At 50.6% G+C, this 21,233-nt stretch overlaps 7 protein-coding genes across 7 annotated transcripts; 4 read left to right on the top strand and 3 right to left on the bottom strand.

Annotated features, from left to right (window-relative positions):
* Positions 1 to 13: 13 nt before the first annotated feature.
* AtWU_01709 (uncharacterized protein) lies at positions 14 to 2,029 on the bottom strand (the record flags this gene model as incomplete). Its single annotated transcript, XM_035496823.1, has 2 exons — positions 14 to 1,314; positions 1,384 to 2,029. The coding sequence occupies 2 exons, from the start codon at positions 2,027 to 2,029 to the stop codon at positions 14 to 16; spliced, it is 1,947 nt and encodes a 648-aa protein (XP_035352716.1).
* A 3,171-nt stretch (positions 2,030 to 5,200) lies between these two features.
* On the top strand, positions 5,201 to 5,776 carry AtWU_01708 (60S ribosomal protein eL30; the record flags this gene model as incomplete). The annotated part of the gene is made up of 4 exons (XM_035496822.1): positions 5,201 to 5,273; positions 5,336 to 5,373; positions 5,446 to 5,562; positions 5,684 to 5,776. 4 exons carry the CDS (start codon positions 5,201 to 5,203, stop codon positions 5,774 to 5,776), a joined length of 321 nt encoding a protein of 106 aa, XP_035352715.1.
* Positions 5,777 to 6,352: 576 nt separating this feature from the next.
* On the top strand, positions 6,353 to 7,299 carry AtWU_01707 (60S ribosomal protein uL16; the record flags this gene model as incomplete). Its single annotated transcript, XM_035496821.1, has 3 exons — positions 6,353 to 6,397; positions 6,614 to 6,789; positions 6,849 to 7,299. 3 exons carry the CDS (start codon positions 6,353 to 6,355, stop codon positions 7,297 to 7,299), a joined length of 672 nt encoding a protein of 223 aa, XP_035352714.1.
* Positions 7,300 to 9,362: 2,063 nt separating this feature from the next.
* Positions 9,363 to 11,177, top strand: AtWU_01706 (uncharacterized protein; the record flags this gene model as incomplete). Its single annotated transcript, XM_035496820.1, has 1 exon — positions 9,363 to 11,177. The coding sequence occupies one exon, from the start codon at positions 9,363 to 9,365 to the stop codon at positions 11,175 to 11,177; it is 1,815 nt and encodes a 604-aa protein (XP_035352713.1).
* Positions 11,178 to 12,274: 1,097 nt separating this feature from the next.
* Positions 12,275 to 13,153, top strand: AtWU_01705 (alpha/beta fold hydrolase; the record flags this gene model as incomplete). The annotated part of the gene is made up of 1 exon (XM_035496819.1): positions 12,275 to 13,153. One exon carries the CDS (start codon positions 12,275 to 12,277, stop codon positions 13,151 to 13,153), a length of 879 nt encoding a protein of 292 aa, XP_035352712.1.
* Positions 13,154 to 16,403: 3,250 nt separating this feature from the next.
* AtWU_01704 (putative ATP-dependent RNA helicase (Hrh1)) lies at positions 16,404 to 18,949 on the bottom strand (the record flags this gene model as incomplete). The annotated part of the gene is made up of 2 exons (XM_035496818.1): positions 16,404 to 16,745; positions 16,802 to 18,949. The coding sequence occupies 2 exons, from the start codon at positions 18,947 to 18,949 to the stop codon at positions 16,404 to 16,406; spliced, it is 2,490 nt and encodes an 829-aa protein (XP_035352711.1).
* Positions 18,950 to 19,291: 342 nt separating this feature from the next.
* AtWU_01703 (putative F-box protein (Pof7)) lies at positions 19,292 to 20,987 on the bottom strand (the record flags this gene model as incomplete). Its single annotated transcript, XM_035496817.1, has 2 exons — positions 19,292 to 20,551; positions 20,604 to 20,987. The coding sequence occupies 2 exons, from the start codon at positions 20,985 to 20,987 to the stop codon at positions 19,292 to 19,294; spliced, it is 1,644 nt and encodes a 547-aa protein (XP_035352710.1).
* Positions 20,988 to 21,233: the final 246 nt, after the last annotated feature.

Below are 21,233 nucleotides of genomic sequence, written 5' to 3'. Positions count from 1 at the left end.
GAGACTGACACGCTCAGGTTGAAGGTTGGGTGGCCTCGCTAGGGTTGGGACGGTTGAACCAGGGGATCCAACTGCCCCGATTAGCCTTCTTGCGGGCAGCTTCTTCTTCCTCGGCCAGCTTAGTCTCGCTGACTAGGCGCAGGGGACGCAGTTTGTTCTGAGTCATGACAGCCCCAGTGTAGTTGGTCATGCCGGTGCTAGAGCGGGGAGAGCTGGAGGTTGCACCGGTGGATGCCGTATCACCAGCGGGATCGCTCGTGACACTGTCCGAACTGCTCAACCGGCTGTGCTCAGGCTGACTGGAGAGTGAAGGCGCACGACCACCGGTACTCATACTCGACATGATACTCGCGCTAGAGAATGCGCTTTGCCGATTTCCAGGTCCCATGAGAGTAGGGCTGATCGGACCACCCGAGTTGCGTCCCCGATACATCTGACCCACGACGGATGCTGCTCCAACGTCCGTTTGTTCCGACCTTGTGCGGCGGTGACCGCGAATTGACCCAGCACGAAGGGGAATGCTAGGTGCCGTCTGCGGGTTCTCGTGGGCGGTGGGCACACTGGTGGGTGGAGGCATATAGCTCGTGGGACGTGACCGCGGCTGAGTCGAAGGCCTAGGAGGGTTCGGGTTCGGGCCTGCAACGACCGACTTGGCGCGCTGGAGGAAGGTCTGCTGTGCATCATCCTTCTCAGGGGGCGTTGGCGGAAGCTCTTTGTTGCTGTGCGCAGGCATCGGCTTGGAAGGGGGGTCGTTTTCATTCTTGTCAAGGATGGTCTCGAAACCATCATGCTGCAGGAGGCGGCTGATAATCCGCTCGATATAGAGGGTAAGGGCCTTGTTCTGGTCCTTCAGCGCCTTGATCTCCGTCTCCAGCTTGCGGGTGTTGTCTGTCTCTGCTCGAGCATCGACGGATTCTAGCTCGTCAGCCAACGAACCCAAGCCACTGCCAGGCTCCTTGACGTCCTCGGCAGTGTCCGGGTGAACTTCCCGCATGAAGTCACCCTTTGTGAAATCACCATTGAGGGTTCTCTCACTAAGGAGTAATTGATAGCTCTCATTATCCTCCATCAAGCGGGCGTTCGCCATGCGAGCTTCCAGAAGCTCTTTCTCCAGCTCCCGCTGTCTGCCACCGCCCTTGTTCTCCATCTCGACAAGCTTGATCTGGGACTCAGCCAGCTCAAGCCGAAGAGACTCAATCAACTTATCCTTCTGCAAAAGCAGCTTCGAGTTATTGCGAGAAGGGCTTCTCTCGATCTGGGAAGAGGGTGCGAATTGACCATCGACATCCGGTGATGCCCGGTTACGGAAACTGGCTATAAGGGGCATGTTAGCAGGTTTCACACTAGACGAGGACAAAGGAGAAGAAGAAATGATCTTCTTACATGAGCGAGACACACTTTTATCCGAATCGGCAGCATTTGCCCGCTCCTTCTGGGCCAGCGACTCCTTCAGACGTTGGATGGTAGCCTGCATCTCTTCTTCACGACTCGCCTGTTGTTCCTTCTCCTGCAGCATGGCATTCCGCTCCAGTTCGTGTGCCTGTTCAAGGTCGCGAATCTGGCGAACATGGTCACGGATCTCGCCATTCAGAGCCTCAATCTTGCTATCCCTCTCATGGCTCTGGTCCTCCAACTTGCCTTGCTCGCTCACCGCCTCATCGAGGCGCATCTGGAGGACACCCAACTGCTTGCGATACTGCTCCGAGGCGGTCTCCGCCTTTTGCAACTGCTCCTTGAGGTCATCAATGAGAGCAGCGGTCTGGGCCCGGGCCTCTTCGTCGGATTGATTGGGCGTAACTTTGGGGGCACTGGATGTGCTCAGGTTGGAGCGACCGGGTTTCCGAGCCGCAGCCCGCGCAGAGACCGGAGTCGAAGCACGGAGGGACGGGGAACGAGTGACGCCATTTGTCGAAGCACTGGGAGAGCGGGTGTGCGTTCGCGATGCAGTGCCGCTGGCTGTGTGGCTTTCTGCAGTCGAGTTTCTGTTGGAATTGCCCGGAGTACTGGGCTTGCGAGGCGTCGCCGACATGATTACCGACAATGGGGTTCACACCAGAAACGTAGAATGATTCCAGAAGACGCAAAGCGGCCCAGAAAGGGGAAGGAGAAGAAAGGCCTCTGGGGCTTTAAAACTGGTATGAAACAGCCGGGAAATTAAGTCGATAAATTTAAGGGACAGCGGCCGAGAGGTTGTAGCGGTCAAAACACAGTGGGCACACTAGGTGACCTACTATCTCGGTGGGGGATGGCTCAGAATGGCTGGCCACGGCTAGCCTCTTTCCAGAACCACCAAGTAAGGATATTGGGGGGAAGGGTAGTAGTATTTAAGTAGAGGACTGGGGGGAATTTGAGGGATAAGATCGCAAGTTAGGGATGAATCCGACAAACATACGAAAGAAAGAAAAAAAGCTTGAAGGGGTGGGAAAGAAAATGGAATAATAATGGGAACAGGTGGGCGCATTAATTGTTCGATTGGGTTGATGGGCACGATACAATGTCCACGGGAGTATGTATGGGAACGGCCGTATTTGGTAGTCTAAGGCAAGTCTAAGGCCCCAACTTACCGTACGTTACCAGTTGGGCCCTTGTTGGCCTGGGGATCTCTCCGTCCCGGGTAACTTATTATGTCGCATTGAGGTATCGATGATTACCGACGTTACATAACCCTTCTCCCCTATTTCATCACCGATTGAATGACTAACATCGGACTATGTGTGCTCTGTATAACTCTGTCACTCACTCATGACTTATTCATTTCTCATTACTTCTCCCGTCACATCCATTCCCATCTGTCATCGTGGCTCGCCTGGAAAGTGGCAATGCCAACTCCAACTCCGGCGACAAGGCAGCACCAATACCAAACAATCCAACTGGGGCCCCTCACCTGGTCGACAACACGGAGCCAACACATGGCAACGTTTAAAGATAGTAATTTCTCACCAACCCTCCCTTGGGGTTCCTTGCGGCACACAGGGTCCAGCCATCTGTCAGTCTTAAGCTGAGTCGACCATCGTAATCCATCGTCGCAACCACCCCTACCATCCAATCATCTATTTCCGCCCTCAGGGAAGGGGGGCCGGACAAAACTTACTGTACATCCTGCGCCACGTCCGTAGTGACGGTTCCGGCCATGCATCGAGATCAGCAGGGTTGTCTCCGGGCCACTTATGTAAGGCTCTTCACTCTGCATGTATCAAGTACAGTTACCTGGACTACAAGATGCAGCTGTGGAGGTTTGTTTGATGTTGGATTGTAGGTGTGGTTGTTACTCTTGTACTTCCATCGATGTGGCCTAGGCATAGTAGGGGGGCGTAGTATAAGGTTTTCCTACCAGGATACCCAATAGATACATATCTAAGAGACGGTCTTGTGACAGTAGACAAAGTAAAATTAAAGTAATTATCTAACCGCGTTGACTTGCTTGCCAATTCTCCTTTCAAGGAATCTGCTCCGTGACGTGACAGGCCTAGTAGTGTGCTTCTGCTGGCTAGTATATATCGGAGGGTACCCCAACTAAATACTATGCTATTCCACAACCCCTGAGAACCCCAATTTTACCCACTGTGTATTTACTACGTATATTGCCTGACCGACCATGCCGTAAAGCAATACACGGATGGACCTACAGATTGGACAGTAATATTAACGTTCATAAAGCGCAAGTCTCTACATGCCACGTTAGTATGGCTTCTCATGTATAGCACGGCTGGACCCCTATGTCTGGCTCCACACCAATAACAAATAGGCAATACAAACGAAACAACCATCGTGGTATGAATTGGCTCGGGCTATGTAGCTTCAACTGATAGGAAGAGATGGATTGATGCATCGGAGTATATATCTGCCTCACAAAGTAACTTTCTCACTAGCATGCTCATGCTCATACTGTGACTTACTATGTATCTGATGAAACAACAGTGATAGCCAAATCATCAAGAAAATGGTAGGCCTAGAACGCTAGAGCCAGCATCACTTTCGACTCAAGAACGAATGAGCACAATCAACTCCTGCCAATGGTAACTCCTCCCCGGTTCCAAGCTACCGTTAAAAACTTGAGCAGTATAATGCATGGCGGGATGGATTTCCGTCTGCTACATTCATCCAGCGAATACTCACTCTATCTCATTAGACCATGAAGGTTAGCCAAATAAAGAGATTGGCTATCCATCGTGCGCTGCAGAGACTACGAATATTGGTTTCTAGGAACAACAGATATAGGGTCTTAGATCCCCACCACGTGGGAATTGGCTCCTTACTGACGTCCGGGGCTGCAGTCCGGGCAACGGATTCAGATCAATCTCATGAATGACATAAGTGGTCAAGGGTTGATGAAATATGAAAGTGAAGATCAGTTCTGCACTATTCCAGTGAGAGAAAGAAGTGAGGGATAGTGGAAACAATTAGTCTTAATGTAGGAAGTACTAGAATGTATCAGGATCCACGATATACCATATAAAGATATTCCGAATCCAGATACATCACAAGAACTAGACTACTACCAGTATTAGGTATCCAGGCACCCTCACATATATGTATCTCTCACGGTGACCTTTGCTATCGATATTCATAGTTATGAGGCAACTTGTCACCGTAGATCGGCTTCTTCCTACTGCGAGAACTGAATACTTTCAGTCGCATTTCGTCATTTGAAAGGCACTAGAAGCAGGAAGTTAAAGTGTCAACTCTAAGAATCAATTTCGAAGACGAAAAGACAACAAGAACGATGATGGACTACTGTCCTGCCTCCTTCACGTGCACATGCAGAGAGGGAGGAACCGGGGCAGCCATCAGGCCGCCAGGCAGCGACCCTCACCGCCCATTACTGTACGGGTTCAGATATGATCACGTGAAACACAACCTTGGAAGCGGGAAGATGAGTCAGCCGCCGCGGAACGGAGGAATTGTCACCCGACATTTGTCAAACCCACAAAAAAAGAGTGGGTGATAGGTTTTCTTTTACCATCCCAATCTCAAAAGACGAGGCCGGAGCGCACTTCTCTCAACAACCACATTAAACCTTTAGGTATGTGGTATTTCCCCGCAAGCCACGGCTGATTGCCCGTTGTTTTTGATCATGGTCAAAAATATTTTTGTCATGCCCAAAAAGCGGTAGCAATCAGCAGTGGGCTTTGAAAGAGCGGAGTGAACAAATGCTGATTAAAATTGATCATGCAGAAGTTTAGTTAACTTCAGCGTAACGATGGCCCCCAAGAGCAAGAAGACCGGTGACACCATCAACTCGCGCCTGGCGCTTGTGATGAAGTCCGGAAAGGGTATGTTATATCAGAATTTGCAAGTTCAGACATTTTAGACAGTCTCTAATCGTACCATCTAGTCACCCTCGGCTACAAGTCCACCATCAAGACCCTCCGCGTGAGTACACCGGATATTTCAGGCAATAGCCGTGCAGAACGTCCGTGAATGGTCGACTAATAATCTCAACAGTCCGGCAAGGCCAAGCTGGTCATCATCGCCGCTAACACTCCTCCTCTCCGCAAGAGTGAGCTCGAGTACTACGCCATGCTCGCCAAGGCCCCCGTCCACCACTTCTCCGGAAACAACGTGAGTGACCACGATCCGCCTGGGGATCTCTATGGAGCGGCGTCCGGGCCTAGTTCTGGAACGACTTCTTCCATTAGAGATCACAACGTAAAGTTGGAGTATGCGCTAACGTCTTGAACAGATTGAGCTCGGTACCGCCTGCGGTAAGCTCTTCCGTACCTCCACCATGGCTATCCTCGATGCTGGTGACTCCGACATCCTGTCCAGCCAGTAGGTGTAAAGCCTGGTCAATGAATTCATGTTATGTCTGAACGGCGGTATGCCATGATGCACAACGTCACGGCACGATTTAGATAATGACAATGAACTTTACATCTATATTGGGTTTCGTTTTAAATGCTGTAGGATAAGATTGTAGGAGTGATCAGGAAGATAGCACGGCCGTATCACTAAAGAACCGGGGGAAGAGCGGCAGCTCGACTCCACTTTATGAGTCACATGATAAAAGTCCAGACATATTGATAATTATAAAGCAGCTGAAAGTCATCACATCATTCCGCAGTAAAACATGTTTCATTCACAGCTTAGAAAGACTGATATATCAGCCTGAACACTCCAAGAATGTCGGAGTTGCCGTAGTCTGACAAATGCGTCATAGCGTGTACGGGATGTGATTGGCGGAGAGGGTAGGGTTTAGGGCTGTGCCACTCGGTAGCGGGCGCTTGCTTGGAAATCAACGTGGAAAGTGCCTGCGCCCATAATCCCCCTTCCCTTTCGCCTCCCGACACCACCTTTTTCGACAACCTCACCGTTCGCAGGAAGTGCAGCCGCCCCATTTCCAGCAGTCAAGATGGCCCGTCGTCCCGCGAGATGTTACCGCTACTGCAAGAACAAGGTGCGTTCGACCGTTTGATGGATTTTTGTGCGTTTTTGTGGATTTTTTGGATGGGATTTTGTCTTGTGGGGAGCATTTGTCAACCAACACCAACGAGGATACGCGCTACGAAGAGATGCTCACGACGATGGATATCATGTCTTGCCTGATGATGGATGGAAAAGGTGTACCAGACAAAGGATGGAAATGAATACTGACATGATCCTCGAATGACAGCCCTACCCTAAGTCCCGGTTCAACCGTGGTGTTCCCGACCCCAAGATCCGTATCTTCGATCTGGGACGTAAGAAGGCCAACGTCGATGACTTCCCTCTTTGCGTTCACCTCGTCTCCAACGAGTACGAGCAGCTGTCCTCCGAGGCCCTCGAAGCCGCCCGTATCTGTGCCAACAAGTATGCCGACCCGCCGATTCCACTACGCCCATCCATCATCCACTAACACATATATCCAGGTACCTCGTGAAGATCGCCGGTAAGGAAGGTTTCCACCTCCGTGTCCGTGTGCACCCCTTCCACGTCATCCGTATCAACAAGATGTTGTCTTGCGCCGGTGCCGATCGTCTCCAGACCGGTATGCGTGGTGCCTTCGGTAAGCCCCAGGGTACCGTTGCCCGTGTGAACATTGGCCAGATCATTCTGTCCGTCCGCACCCGTGACGCCAACCGTGCTGCTGCCATCGAGGCTCTCCGCCGTTCCATGTACAAGTTCCCCGGTCGCCAAAAGATCATCGTCTCCAAGAACTGGGGTTTCACCCCCGTCCGCCGCGAGGACTACGTCCAGCTCCGCCAGGAGGGCAAGCTCAAGCAGGACGGTGCCTACGTCCAGTTCCTGCGTGGCCACGGTCTCGTTGAGGAGAACATGAAGCGTTTCCCCGACGCCTACGAGAACGTTTCTCAGGCTTAGATGGATGTTTAGCGCTTTAGGACACGAAAGAAAAAAAGACGTATTGAACTATTCCCACTTTTCATGTCCTGTTTGTTATCCTTGATGTCATTTAGTCACCGTATGGGGCGGAGTTATTTAACGCGGATTTCCTCGGCTTGCATGGTTGCACAGTATGATACTGTAGGACGATCCCGAAAGAGTATCACGGAGTAGTACTTCGTAGTACGTAGTCCAATAAGCTTCAGTCATGTCAACGGAATGATAGCCTGTTTTGCTTACGACTTTGTCATCTAGAAAGATAAATGATATTATATCTGTGCTATTATTAAGCCAATGTATTCCAAATGTACTCGTAGTACACCACTGTTGATGAGAATGTTCATCCAGTAAGGCTAATAGTCCCTCTGTAAGATATTGATTTGTTATTAGATGACTTGACAAATACCAACTGTCAGACTACTAGCGTACAATTCCATTGATCTTCTCTCCAGACTCCAGATTAACCGGATTAACCATAGAAGATCCTAGTAGTCCTGCCGAGAGTTGCACAACCTACACCTCTACCTACCAGCGGTCAGTCTACCGCACCTTCATCCTTGACCATATCTGCAAGTACTAGACTACTACAATTTATCTATTTCATCACTACTATCTATACAAAACAAAATATAGACAGACTAATAGTGTTATTTACCGAAGTTGCAAGCCTACACAGGCAGACACGACCGAGGGGCTGAGAACTACACAGTACGAGACGAACGCCACAGCTGAAAGAGCGGGCACAGCCAGCAGTCGAGACCTGAAGCGAGCAAAAACCCCTGACTGACTGACTGACAGCCCAGCCTCGCCTCGCCTTGGGCCATGCAGGCAACACGGAGGAATGATGACATGTCATTGAGATCAGAGCCAGTGGAGAGAGCGATGGGGTGATCAACACTGGCTGATCCCTCGATGGCTTGACCTGTTTATTTTGTGGAGAAGCCAGTCGAAAATCAGGAGAGAGATGCATACACACACACACCGCGAGGTACGAAGCATACTACCTCTCATCGTGTCGGTCGGTGGGTTGAGGTGGCAGCAATAGGAAACCTCCACAGGAAGTACGTACTTGTACTCCATCCATAGGGAGTGGTGATATCGAGACTCGACAGATCCCGCAGACAGACGTCGATCAGCCGATCGTCACCATGCAGTTGATCGGATTCGATAGTCAGCGTCACCTCCTTTCCTTTCCCTCCCCCCAGCTTTTTGCTGTATGTGTTTACGGGGTGTTTAGTCTGGATGCTGGGTTGGGGACGCTATTGACAAGACTATTATTTATTTATATAGTAGACAAAGAGAAAGCTAGAATAAGAAGGACATCCTTGTTCTGACATAAACTGTGGATAAGATTGTCCCGTCGATGGATTTAAACTTTTTCCTCGTTTTGTTTCAGAGAGAAAAGAGAGAAAAGAGAGAGTGTGAGAGAGTTCCTGCAATTATCCACCCACCGACCCGGTCTGGTGACTGGCATCATCCGGGTTCATTTCGTCCGGTTGACTTGTTCGTCTTGTCTACCATCCCTAGTCTACCATAGCACTTCTCGACTAACTGTCTCTCTTCATTAAAGAGGGGAACCATTTCCTGTGTCAAACCCCTCCTCCCCTCCCAAGGACCATGGAGCATTTCTCGCTGGCTTAAACCTTCGCCTTATCTCCTCCCTCCCACGTCATCTCCGACTCATCAGCGAGCAGAGGCCCTCGCGTCAGCATCACCGCTATCGGACAAATCTGGCCATCTTTACTTTTTTTTCCCCTAGTCTCCCCCTGCAGGCCTCGAGACGCTTCTTCTGCCTGACTGTCCAAACTTTTTGGTGGCATTTAGGCTTGCTCGTGGCTATATAGCCTATCCCTCCCTTGCCTCATTGCCATCTGTTCCCATCTCAGTCTCTCCGAACACGGTCACGCGGGGAAGATCCACCGCGCGATCGATAACTGTTCTTATCTCGCTATCTGCCTCTCCCTCCCCTCTCTCCCCCCAACCTCCAGCCACTTCCATTCTTGCTGCTATCGCCCCATCGCTCCCATCTGCCAAGTCAACCCATGGCGTTTCGTCTACCTCCCCAAGTCCCCCGTCGACGCCCTTCCTATTCCAACTCCCTCCCTTCTCCCGCCCCCGATATCACCTCGCCCCTCTCATTACTACCGGAGAACGAAGCTACAGAATGGGTGCTCTTCTCGCCGACCCAACAACCCTCCACCACCGCCCGCACGCATACCACCTCTACTGATCGCACCCCACGAACACAAGGCATCTCACGTTTAAGTGACTTTGGCTCGTTTGGCACAGCAACTCGATCTGCGATCGGCCCAGAAAGCGAGGATGTCGGTGACGCTCTCGATGAGCCGTTGGACGATGACGGGACGGAACTAGATAGTCTGGATGATGGATTGCACGCCTTTCGAGCCCCGTCCTTGGTTCAAGAAGACCAAGGGGCTCCTGCGGTTCTCCCAGCCCATGATGGACTAGGCAGTTTCCAGGCTTCTAGCCAGGCTGTACAAAACCAGTTGTGGCAGCACGAACAGTACAATCCCAATCGGAGACCCGACCTACAGCCACGCCGTCGCTCGAGTGTCCAGCGTCAGTTGGACATGGTCGGAAATGAAGAAGAGGCGGACATGGAGAGAGAACGGTGGCAGCGCATTGAGAAATGGAGAATGGAACAAAGCCGGGTGCTTCTGCAGGAGATCGAGAAAGCAACGCGCAGACGGCGTGATAGTCGCGCCAGCGGCATCACCGACCCCGTTGCATCGTATCCGACGGTTTCGGACGTTCCAGATGCGGTCCTTGAGACCCCCAAGGAGTCCGAGTCTGCTTCGACGGCAAAGGAGGAAGAAGACGGGGACGAGTCTCTGTTGCAGCGAATCACCCGCAAGGTCATCCGTGACCTCATCGGGATCGATGATTCGTTGCTATCTGTAATATTCGGGGAATCCTTGCCCTCCACCGAAGATGACGAGCCAATTTCAGCGAGGGAATATGCATCGAACATCGAGGCACTCAACCAGGAGCTGGACTCCGTGCCGGAAGACCACCCTATCTGGCAGAGTAAAGTGCTGCAGCGCATCGCGCACGAGCTGGGGATTCTCGTTAACCAGCTGTGCGAACATCCCGGTGCGTTCACGACCTATTTGAACATGTCCCACGAGATCCCGAATCAGTATGCTGGCATACCTCTCGATCGCGTGCCGGAAGAGGCCGATGCACCTTCTGCCTCGGTGGGTCCTACCAATCTGGAGTCCACTATGAACGCAGAATCGGTCCTCTCTCCACACTTTTCGCCTACACTTGGCGACCCCAGTAGCCGAGAACATGCGGCGCAATGGGGTATCGAGGATGACGATATCGTCAATCGTTCAGCCAGCCATTCCGCGGCTGAGCCGCTGGCTGACTCGGCACGCGCCCAACAGGAGAAGGAGTATTGGGAGCGAGAGCTGGATATTCGGATGGTCTTCCGGTACCTGCGGAACCGGTTTACCCACCGGGGCAGCAACAACGACACTTATCACAGCACTCCCCGCAGAGCCCCGCAAGATGCGTCTCGTCGCGCGGCAATCATCCGGCAGCACCATCCGCTCGTTGCCCGAGCGCACTCGCGCTCTCAAGCGCAGATTCGCCGGCAATCTCAGTACTCGCATCACTCCGGACCAACCGGGGTGTCGTCGCCCATCATGCGCCCGCATTACCGTCGCCCCAGTTCTAGCTGTGCTAGCCAGAGTGCCAAGTTGTCTGCCATCTCCAGCCGTCGGACGCTTACCGGTTCCAGTCGCAATTACTGGGACATTGGGGGCAGTGTGGACAGCGGGAGTGCAGTGGCGCCCGTTGCAGCTGGCCTGGGAGGCTGGGGCGAGGTGTGAGATGAGAGCTGGATCTTTTCATTTGTCTATAGACCCCTCTCTTGGATACATATTGCACATTGGCTTTTTATATTTATTTTGAATAATGACTCTACCATATTGGTCCGGTGTTGTGGTGTTTCTAACCTTGAAGTTTACATACGTCGTACATTGCGGAATTATGGATGATTTGCATGTTTTTCTTTGGGCTATATGCGGCTGTATTATGCATTTGCCACATGGTCTATGGCGATTCTGGAACATCCCATATACATTGCAGGCACTGTGGCACTTTCCAGCTAGACGATATTTTCCCTTGGGCGGCGATATTCGGGCGCAGGATGCATTTTGCGCGTGGAAAAGGTGCATAACGACGGCGTCAGTGGTAGAGGGGCAGATCTGAACTATGCTTCGGAGCGCATCGGACAGGATCGGAGGAATCAGAGGCACGAAGCACGCACTTTTGGCAATAGACAAGGGACTGGATGCGACATGGATGTACATAGTGTGAATGTGTGAGATATCACTCGGACTAACTGCATGCCACTAGCTTCGCTGGAATATTTTCAGCTGAAGGATGGCCGGCTCAGCCGTGTCACAAATGAATGATTTGGAAAAAACAATCATGATCGATCCTTGGGCATACAGCCTACTTACTCTGTACTATCTCCTACTGGAGTTAGCAGTGAATCTGCCGGGCGTCCCTTGCCACGGACCATTTCACGCCCCCACTTGCCGTTAGTCGAACCGGAGTGAAGCCATTTAGTTCCCACTTGTCATATCGATTACGGATTGTACCCCCGTTGGCGTCTTCGGAGTTTTGTATGGCTCTTTGCTTGTGGATGACAGGCTGTGACTCGGAACCGAAGTTACAGTTAGTCGATGCGCTAATCGGGTGCTGAAAGATCCACTCGTCATCTTTGGGCGCTTTAGCACCATGCGACCTGTTCGGCTGGGCTCTACACCAGTAACACAGGTGCTATCCCTATTCCCTAGGTCCTTCTGAGAGCCATATAAGAAGTAAGTACTATCGCCCTACCCTGCCTGTTTCAGTCCCTTGAGTCCTTGCGCAAACCTAAAATCCCTGATCTTAATATTACCTGCACATATCGTTCATGATGATCCTCGACAGTCCACCTCCATCTTTCTCGACCCTTTCTCTGACGGTCAATGACCATCCCCTCAAGCTCTCCACCCTCTATCGCCCTGGTCCGAAACCTGCCATACTTTTCCTTCATGGCTTCGGCTCTTGCAAAGAAGATCTTCACGATCTGGTCTACCTCCCTTCATTACGAGACCACACCTTGATCGCCTACGATGCCCCCGGCTGCGGTGCCTCTGAATACTATGGTCCCAGCAGCGACCTGACCATTCCCTTCCTCGTGGCCACAGCCCATGCCGTACTCAAGGAGTTTCATATCACCTCCTTCTACCTAATTGGACACTCCACCGGCGCCCTGACAGGCCTCATGCTCGCCGCCTCTCTACCCCCAACACAATACCAACTGCTCGCCTTTATCAACATCGAAGGCACCCTCTCCCCAGAGAACTGCTTCTTCACCCGCTCTCTCTACACCGATCTCGTCAAATCCTCCCCCTCCTCTAGCCCTGAAGACGACCTGCAGAAACTCATCGCCCACGCCCACTCCACCCCAGGCTACTCACACGCTCTGTACGCCTCATTACTGCCCTCCCGCGTGCGTCCCGAAGCCGTCCGCCCCCTCGTCACCTCCGCCGTCGAGCTCTCATGGAAGAACCTCCTAGGTCGCTTCCTCCGATTATCCTGCCCGCTCATGTACATGTTCGGGGACCAGAACCGCGAAGTGTCTTTTCTGAGTCAATTAGAGATGAAGGGGGTTGAGTTGGCGCAAATCCCCACAAGCGGGCATTTCCCCATGTACTCCAACCCAGCGAAGATGTTACGACGCATCGAGGGATTTTTCCGGGACTGTACTTACGCAGGGAGTAGCAGTAGTGGCAGTGGTGGGAGTTTCTAGGATGCAGCAGTTTTTTTTTTTTACACAACGTTCGATTCGATTTGATTTGATTAGTTAGATAGATAGATACCTCGTTACGATGTCTCATGATCACCTACATACCATTTAGACAAGCAATGCAATTTTCCGTGAATCTAATTGGTAAATAGATCTACTAGTTTGTGAAATGGATGGATGGATGAGAGGAATACGTAGATACGCACTTAGCTTAGTTCAGCTTAGCTAGCTTAGCTTGGTTTCTTTTTTTCTTCTTTTCTTTCCCTCCACCGGGAAAAGATATCGAGGGTTCTATGCCGAGGTGTATTGCTTGGCGTAGTAAATTAAGCACGAAGCAACTAGTTTCGCCGAAGAATACCCTGGCTCAGCTGGACTTTATTCTACTGCAGCTACTGCAGTAGTCGCTAATGAACACTTTGTAGGAGTGAATATGTAGTCTAGTAGGCATATATGCAAGATAAGTCCATTCTTCTAATAAGCAAGCAAATCCCGGTGTACGGATTTCATCTAGTAGTAGATAGCAGAATAGTATCTTAATGTGCACGGAGAAATAATAATATTTTCTGAAAGTAGATTCCGGTCTAGTTTACTCCGGAGATGCCTTCCCTCTACTCCGGAAACCCCATGTATTTTTTTTTCCCTCCTCCTTTCCCCAACCATCTGGACAGAGAATGGATTGGACATGTGTCAGCCGTGCCAGTGACAGTGACAGTGGGGTGTGGATCTACATAGTCTACCTCTACAAAACAGGCAAACAGGCACGTGCTCCTCTGGAGAACACTCGATGGTGAGAATTGAGATGAGAGAATGTTTCCGCGGGACCCGCTGTTGCTTAGTTTGCTTCTTTTTTTTTTTGTGGGCTGCAGTAGTCTTACAGAGGAGACTAGTCTACTAATGATTAAGTGAGTGAGTGAGTGAGTGAGTTGATCCATATGGGTCGGAATATATATATATTACATACACACACTAGTAGTGGGTATTGCAAAATTCAAGCCCGTATGTATAGTATAGTCTGTAAAGTATGGGCGGTAACATTAGCCGAACTGTTTTTGGCGTGCGTTTTATGACGGGTGGAGACTGGAGAACGAGTGGCCGTGTTGTGAGTTGGTTTTGACTTTAGGCTATTTTTTTGTATTGTGGATGTGCGCGCGTGGGTGATCCTGGGGATGGGATTGGTTGGGGAGGGGGAAGGGGGAAGCTTGGACCAGCCCTGAGGCCATACTTAGTTACTTATTTTATTTGTGGCCTTAGAGTAGACATTTTTATTTCTTTCTACTCTGTATATTTTGGTTTATTTATTGTCTATTTTATTCTGCTGGGAGAATTGTAGGAATAGTAAGTATCCTTCTATTCTTTATTATTGTGTGATATCGATAGCAGTAAAAGATAAGGAATTGCCATATAGCATAATATCTACACATCATATACTCAATGGATGCTAAATTCTAGTACCTCCGGCCGAATCTCCCCGATGCAACTAACCATTAGACACATATTCCGCTGTAAAGTAATACCCTGTATCTATCACTGCTCACACTATATTAGTTCGGTTTCATCTGTACACTGTACACAGTAACTGTGGCTCCTGCATGCAGTACGTTCACTTATCGCCTAGATAGATGGTAATTATTCGGTCTAGCTAGGGATGGGAAGTTCTCACGCGACTTACCCTCTCTTTCACACTTTTACTCTAGACTCTGTCTCACGTTAATCTAATGTGGGATGCTGTATGCATCTATCCAACTTCGTCAAATCCCTACGTCTTTGACTCCACTACTAATCGTAAGATAGACAGCTAGGATAGTAGGATGGTGAATCACCGACCTAGATAGGTAATATCTCACGCGACAGACACATCAATTTTTTTCTTCCCAACGGTCTAACATTTACTAACGACAATTCCATTGAGTGTGTAGTCCTACCTAATAAGTTACTTAGACACACTAATTAGTCTAAGCTGAGAGCCATAGTAAGAATCTAAACCTAATCCCGATAATAAACACGAATACGCTTTTGCTGCCTATTCTATCTAGACTACTTAGTTTCTCGGAACGGTTCCGACTCCACTTCTCTCTCTCACTATCTTTCTTACTCTGATGCATATATTTATAAGCGGAGCTGAGATGATACTCACTCTATTCATCTAGGCAGTAGTAGACTCCTTAGGTAGATATGGTAGTTCCATATGCCGATGATATATATCATTCGACCCTCCTAATTAAGTATGACCCAGGCTCTTTCAGTGACTTACTTGTTTATTATAATAGAGAAGAGAATCTATCACATCTAAGTAAGAGTCTGAATATAACATTATATAATCTCATGACTATTCCTATTACTCTCTTAGTATATAACATTCACAATAAAGGTGGGTATAAATCTTCCCCCCAGAGAAGATCAAGGGTAAAGCGCCTCGCCGCTTGAATATATAACCGTATTCTTTTTGTACCCTTGTCAGTTGAGAGTGGGGGAAACAACGAAAATTGGGGAGATCTGCTGTAGTTTGTCTAGTACTCTCTGTTCAGTCTATCGTATATTCGCAATTCGGGGTCCTGATGGCGAGGGTGATACAATCAGACAATAACTACAGTAGACACGGGTAAAGAAACGGATGTATGTTGTATGCATGTGGGGACGGAATGAGACGGGTTCATGTTCCGTAGGCGGGTTTATTCTCGGTGGAGATGACACTTAGCTACTATATCGTCTTGAAACATACTAGTATATATGGTTGTGGGAAGAGTCTCTATCTATCTCTCTATTTGACTATCTACATAGTATTGTATTGAGGCTTTGGAGATTGGGGGAGGTTGAATATAATTGGGAGGGAAGATTAGTCTGCATAAAGATAAATAGGGCTAAGTTATTAATTTTTGGGTGATGGGGGTTAGTAAGCGGATGGTTTATTGACCGTCGGAGGGCCGGAGATTTTCTAGTTACCGCTGTAGATAGTATTTTATTAAAGGTGTTGGTTGGTGAGATAGCGCTTATTGAATACTAGGAATAGATTTGGGGGGAGGGGTTTGTTTGCGGTGGGGTTGATGGATGATGGTGATTGTAGAGTCATAGCTGCTGTTGTAGATTGTACGTGGGAGATAGTGGCCACGGTGTGTGAAGGGGTTTCCCTGGGAAAAGATAGATAGTAATGTAGTAGAGTCTGAATGATGATTGCTTCTATGCTCTGGGTATATCCAACGCTCTATCTATCTATCTCTCCATCTAACCATATCACAACTCTCAACTATGTATAAGTCTACCCAGCCAAGGCCTCTCCCACCCAATCCATCTGCACGGCGCTCACACCCCGCGCATAACTGCGATTCGTAAACACAAACTCATTATACATGATCGCTTCAACCTTCTTTCCAAACAGCACACTGGACGGATGAATCGCCACAGTCTGGTTGCCCACCACCGTGCGGTAGCTACCATCCGGTACCAGACGCGCCGTGTTCGTCGAGAACCCGCGCAGGAAACTCTTCAGGATGTGAATGGGCGATGGGTCGCGGACCGATGTGCTTGCCGCTGAGCCACGGGCATCGTTGGGGAGAAGCTTGGCTTGCCGGCATTGGGTGGTGAGTTGTTTGCGGACGTCCTGTAAATACCCCCAGTTAGTCAAAAGTTATCAGACAGTATAGGTTGGGGTCTCACCATTACGGATTGCATGGCCCGGTGGGAGACCAAATGCCGCTCTGCCCATGCCTTTCGATCGGTATTCTCCGCAGCGTAGGCCTGTACTGTAGCGAGCATGGTGAGATGGTCACCCTCTCGTCTGTAGAGATCACGACGTGCTACTTCGGCTTCTTCTTTCTTCTCCTCAGACGTGATGTTTAGGAAGATGTTCTCGACACTGAGACAGGAGATAATGTCGATCACGTCTAACAAGCACTCTGGACCATATTCTGAGGCTGCGAGAAGTACGCGACCCAGTGTCGGGGTGAGAGGTAGCTTGGCGATCTGCAACCCGATTTGACTGATCTTGCCGGATTCCTCTAGGGCTTCTATGCTCAGGAGTTGGAGCAGTGCCTTCTCCAAGGCCTCTCGTGGGGGCCTTGTCAGGAAGGGAAAGTTCATAATGTCGTCCACACCGCGGGCTTTCATGTTGAGCAAGGCCTGACTGATATCGCACCGTAGAATCTCTGGCGTGTTGACCTCATCCAGAGCCAGGTAGTCTTTCTCTGTGTATAGTCGATAGCATTGACCTGGGGCTTCACGACCAGCACGACCCTTACGTTGGATTGCGGCTGATTTGGAGATGGGCTTGACTAGCAGCGAGTCCAGTCCAAGACGTGAGCGGAATTGCTTGACCTTGGCCTTTCCACAGTCCACGACGAACCGTACGCCTGAGACTGTAACGGAGGTTTCTGCAATGTTCGTAGCTAGAATAATCTTGCGGGTCCGTGGAGGAGCAGGAACGAACACCCGTTGTTGAGCTGCTTGAGGGAGCGCTGCGAAGAGTGGGAGTACTTGAATCTTGGGCAGCGCCGGATCCATTCCGGTTGCGTACTCGTTGACGAGGTTCTCCAACGCCTCCACCGTCTCTTGACCAGTCAGGAAGACCAGAATGTCTCCGGGCAACGGCTCCTTGTAATGAATCTGGAAGATGACCTTGAGAGCTGCATCAACAAAGTCATGCACTGGTTCGGGAGAGTAGATCGTCTTGACGGGGAACTGACGTCCCTTGATATGGCACACAGCAATATCATCCTCACTCTTCTGATCTGCAGAATCCCCATTCGTTTCCTTCTTAGCTCCCTCAATCGCACGCGGACTCCCCTGGAATCCTTCCTTGAAGAAGCCCATCAGACTCTCCATATCCGCCGTGGCACTCATCACCACAACCTTCAAAGGCACACCACCCCGTCCTTCCCTCTTCCCTGAAACCAAATTCCTCAAGAATCCCAGCACTTGATCAACATTGACACCACGCTCGTGCACTTCATCCACCACGATGGCACTATACTTCGTCAACCACGGATCATGCAGCATCTCCTGCAACAGCATTCCCTCAGTCAAAAACTTGACCTGCGTACTCGGCGACGTCGACGTATCAAACCGAACCGAATATCCAACCTTACTCGCAGGCGACGAATTGCCCAACGGGGTTCCCATTTCCTCCGCCACACGTCTTGCCAGCGAGATCGCCGCCACTCGTCTCGGCTGCGTGATCGCAATGCACCCTCCAACCGGGATCTCCTTCTCCGCACCATCACGGTCCCGCACGACCGTCTTAGCCGACCGACACCACTTCTCATTGACCAAAAACTGAGGAATCTGTGTACTCTTTCCACTACCCGTCTCACCAACCAACAGCATCACATCGTTCTTGCGCAAGTAGCCGCGGATTTCGTCGCCGTGAGGGAAAATAGGGAGGTTCTTGCGCTGTTGGTATAACGCTTGCGCCTTTTCTCGTAGCGGAGTAAAATTGGTATTCTTGAACTTTTGTTGCTTGTCTTTCCGTTTTCCATCCTTCACTGAGTTTTGTAGTTGCGATTGTTCTTGCTTCTGCTTCTTGATCGCTGGCGTGTCGTCCGAGACGGGGCCGTCTCCATTCTGCTCAGGCTGAGGGGGTACTTCCATGTTGAGATTCTCTGTCTTACCCCCCTTCACGATAAAGCCATTTTCATGCTTCCGCTTCTTGTGCTTCCGCTTGTGGTCGTCTTCCTTGCTGTGGATTTTGCGCTTCGTGACGGGTGCGGAGTTGTCTTGTTCGGCTTTTTGCGACGACGGTTTGCTAGGGGCGGGGGCGGGGACGGCGTCGCCCTCGTCGTTGAAAACGGTACGGACCCTCTCCGGCATGGTGATTGTGTGTGAGGGGTTTATTAGAGAGAAGGGTAAAGAACTAGAGGCGTAACGTCATGTCGCAAGTCAAGTTGGGATGGGGAATCTTGTCGGCGGAGTTGCGGATCCCCGAAATTTTTTGCTTATCGATAAGCGGCTGCTTGGCAGTTGTCTAGACCCAAGATATTGTACTTGTTCTACGGAGGACTTCTAAACAACAACAATAGTCCATTTAATTCGTGATATCATGTTCAATTCATTTAATCTAGCATATCCGTCATTTCTGTTGGTTATATATTGCGAATTACTGTTGCTTTATCCCATACCCTTTTACCGTTCATATAACCTCTATATCCTACGTCAATTCATACCCCAGCCGCGCACTCGTCGGAAGACAAACGCCCGGTCGTTTTTGAGTCCGAATTCCGCCCAGTCGTCAGTCAGCCTGTTGTAACTCCAGTAGCCCTTCCAGGCCAGCTTGGTGTTCTTGGACGGATTGGGTGGCGTCATGTTAGCGTTAGCGGGTTTGGCTGCTGACACCGACCGAAGCGAGAGGTGCAAGAGGTACATGTACTTCGGACCGGCTCCCTCGGTTTCAATGACCAGATCCCGAGGATCAGGCGGTGCGCCCGCTGATTGGGCCTTGACGGGCAAGGAGTCGTATCCGGAGATAAGATCGTCCTGAGGAACGTCGTCGGCTGCATCAGAGGCGGGGGCCGGTTTGGCCAAGCGCCAACGACCTCGGTAAGCTTGCCTCAGCGCACCCATGGCGACAGGAGGAATGGTATCGGTAGGGCCCGTGATGGTGTTGCCTGGGTCTGCCATATGACGATGGAACTGCTTCTGGGAAATTGCCCGTGCAGCCTTGACGTTTTCCTTGCTGATGTAGGGCACCACCTCCAATGGCTCGACCGTGGTAAGTAAATAGACGACTGTCCCGTCCGGATAGAAGCGTAGATAGCGGTAGTAGGTCACGATGTGAATGGGGCTGTTCCACGAGGTGTTCTGGTACACCGAGGCTGCACCGGGACGGGTGTAGTTCACAGTACTAATGTAGATACCCGTAAACCGAATACGAGGGAATATCTGGAAGACCTCCGCCCAAGACGATAACGGTTCCGGGATTTGGACTGGCATTGATTGAGGGAAGGGCGTGTACCGCGGTCCTAGAGTGTACTCCGGTATGCCATGAATGTCACAAGCAAAAGAGTAGTGCATGGCCTTGAATCCGAACTCGGAGCCCTGGCAAAGGCGTTTCCAGATGTGTTGCTCATGCGCAAAGTGATATGCCAGTCTCTTACAAACGAGCGCCACCCGACAGAATGATGCCGGATCTATCACAGCCACATGTCTCAAAATTTCGACCAGAACCTCGGACGGAACCTTCGAAATAGGGCACGGCGGCGGAGGGGTATTCTCGATCAAGGGCTCGGCCTGCGGGATAGGAAGATGAGCAAATGAAGCGATGAGTTCCGGGGTTGGTATGATCTCAGGTTCATCTGCAGCTGGTTGTGTTGCCGTGGCACTGCTGACCGCAGCATTGGCAGGTGGCTGCGCATTCTTCTTCCATGCCCAGGCGAAATGCTTGTTTCGGTAGGTCTTATCGACTGCTGCATCTAACTGTACCCAGAGTTGTCAGAAGAGTTCTCTTGGTACAGAGCTATTCACTTACACGGTAAGCCTTGCGATAGTGTTGCAGACTGTCTCCGAGGTTCCCCTCGGCCTCCTTCTCGACCGCTCTTTCAAAGTGCTCCAATGCAGACTTGGGCTCACTTCGAGGGACTCGTGAGTGAAACGCATCCTCATCCGCTACCCCTAAGCTCAAATGACCGACTCCATGGACAATCTCACTATGATCGACCGATGCCACTCCACCGTCTTCCTCGTCCTTGCGCTCCGCTACTTCATGGTGGGTAGGCGGGAATTGGCTCGACGGGGCTGCGGAGGATTTTGTTGGCCTGGGCTGCGCTGGTTGAGGCCTCGATGGCTTCGCGCGGCGCGCAACTTCCTCACGCCACTGGCGCCGAAACGATTCGAGCTCTGCGTTGTCCTCCATGGCCGCTAGGGGAGTTGGATGCAGTGGGTGCGGCGGCGATCTGGGTCCGCCGCGATTGATAAGCAATTATCTCTCGGGCGGGACCTGGAATGTCGGCGACCAAATGGATAGAAGGAAAGAAAAGAAAGGAAATGGAAAAGGTAGAAAGAAAAAGTAGCCAGAGTACAACTCTAACACTCCATTGTAGTTCTTGTTGTCCACAGTCTCACAAACAACGAATCAGTCAGATACGGTGTCAGTGGAAGA

Source organism: Aspergillus tubingensis (genome assembly GCF_013340325.1).
Source record: "Aspergillus tubingensis WU-2223L DNA, scaffold_3, whole genome shotgun sequence".
NCBI classification, from domain to species: Eukaryota; Fungi; Ascomycota; class Eurotiomycetes; order Eurotiales; family Aspergillaceae; genus Aspergillus; species Aspergillus tubingensis.
This window is presented reverse-complemented; position numbering and strand designations above follow the sequence as displayed.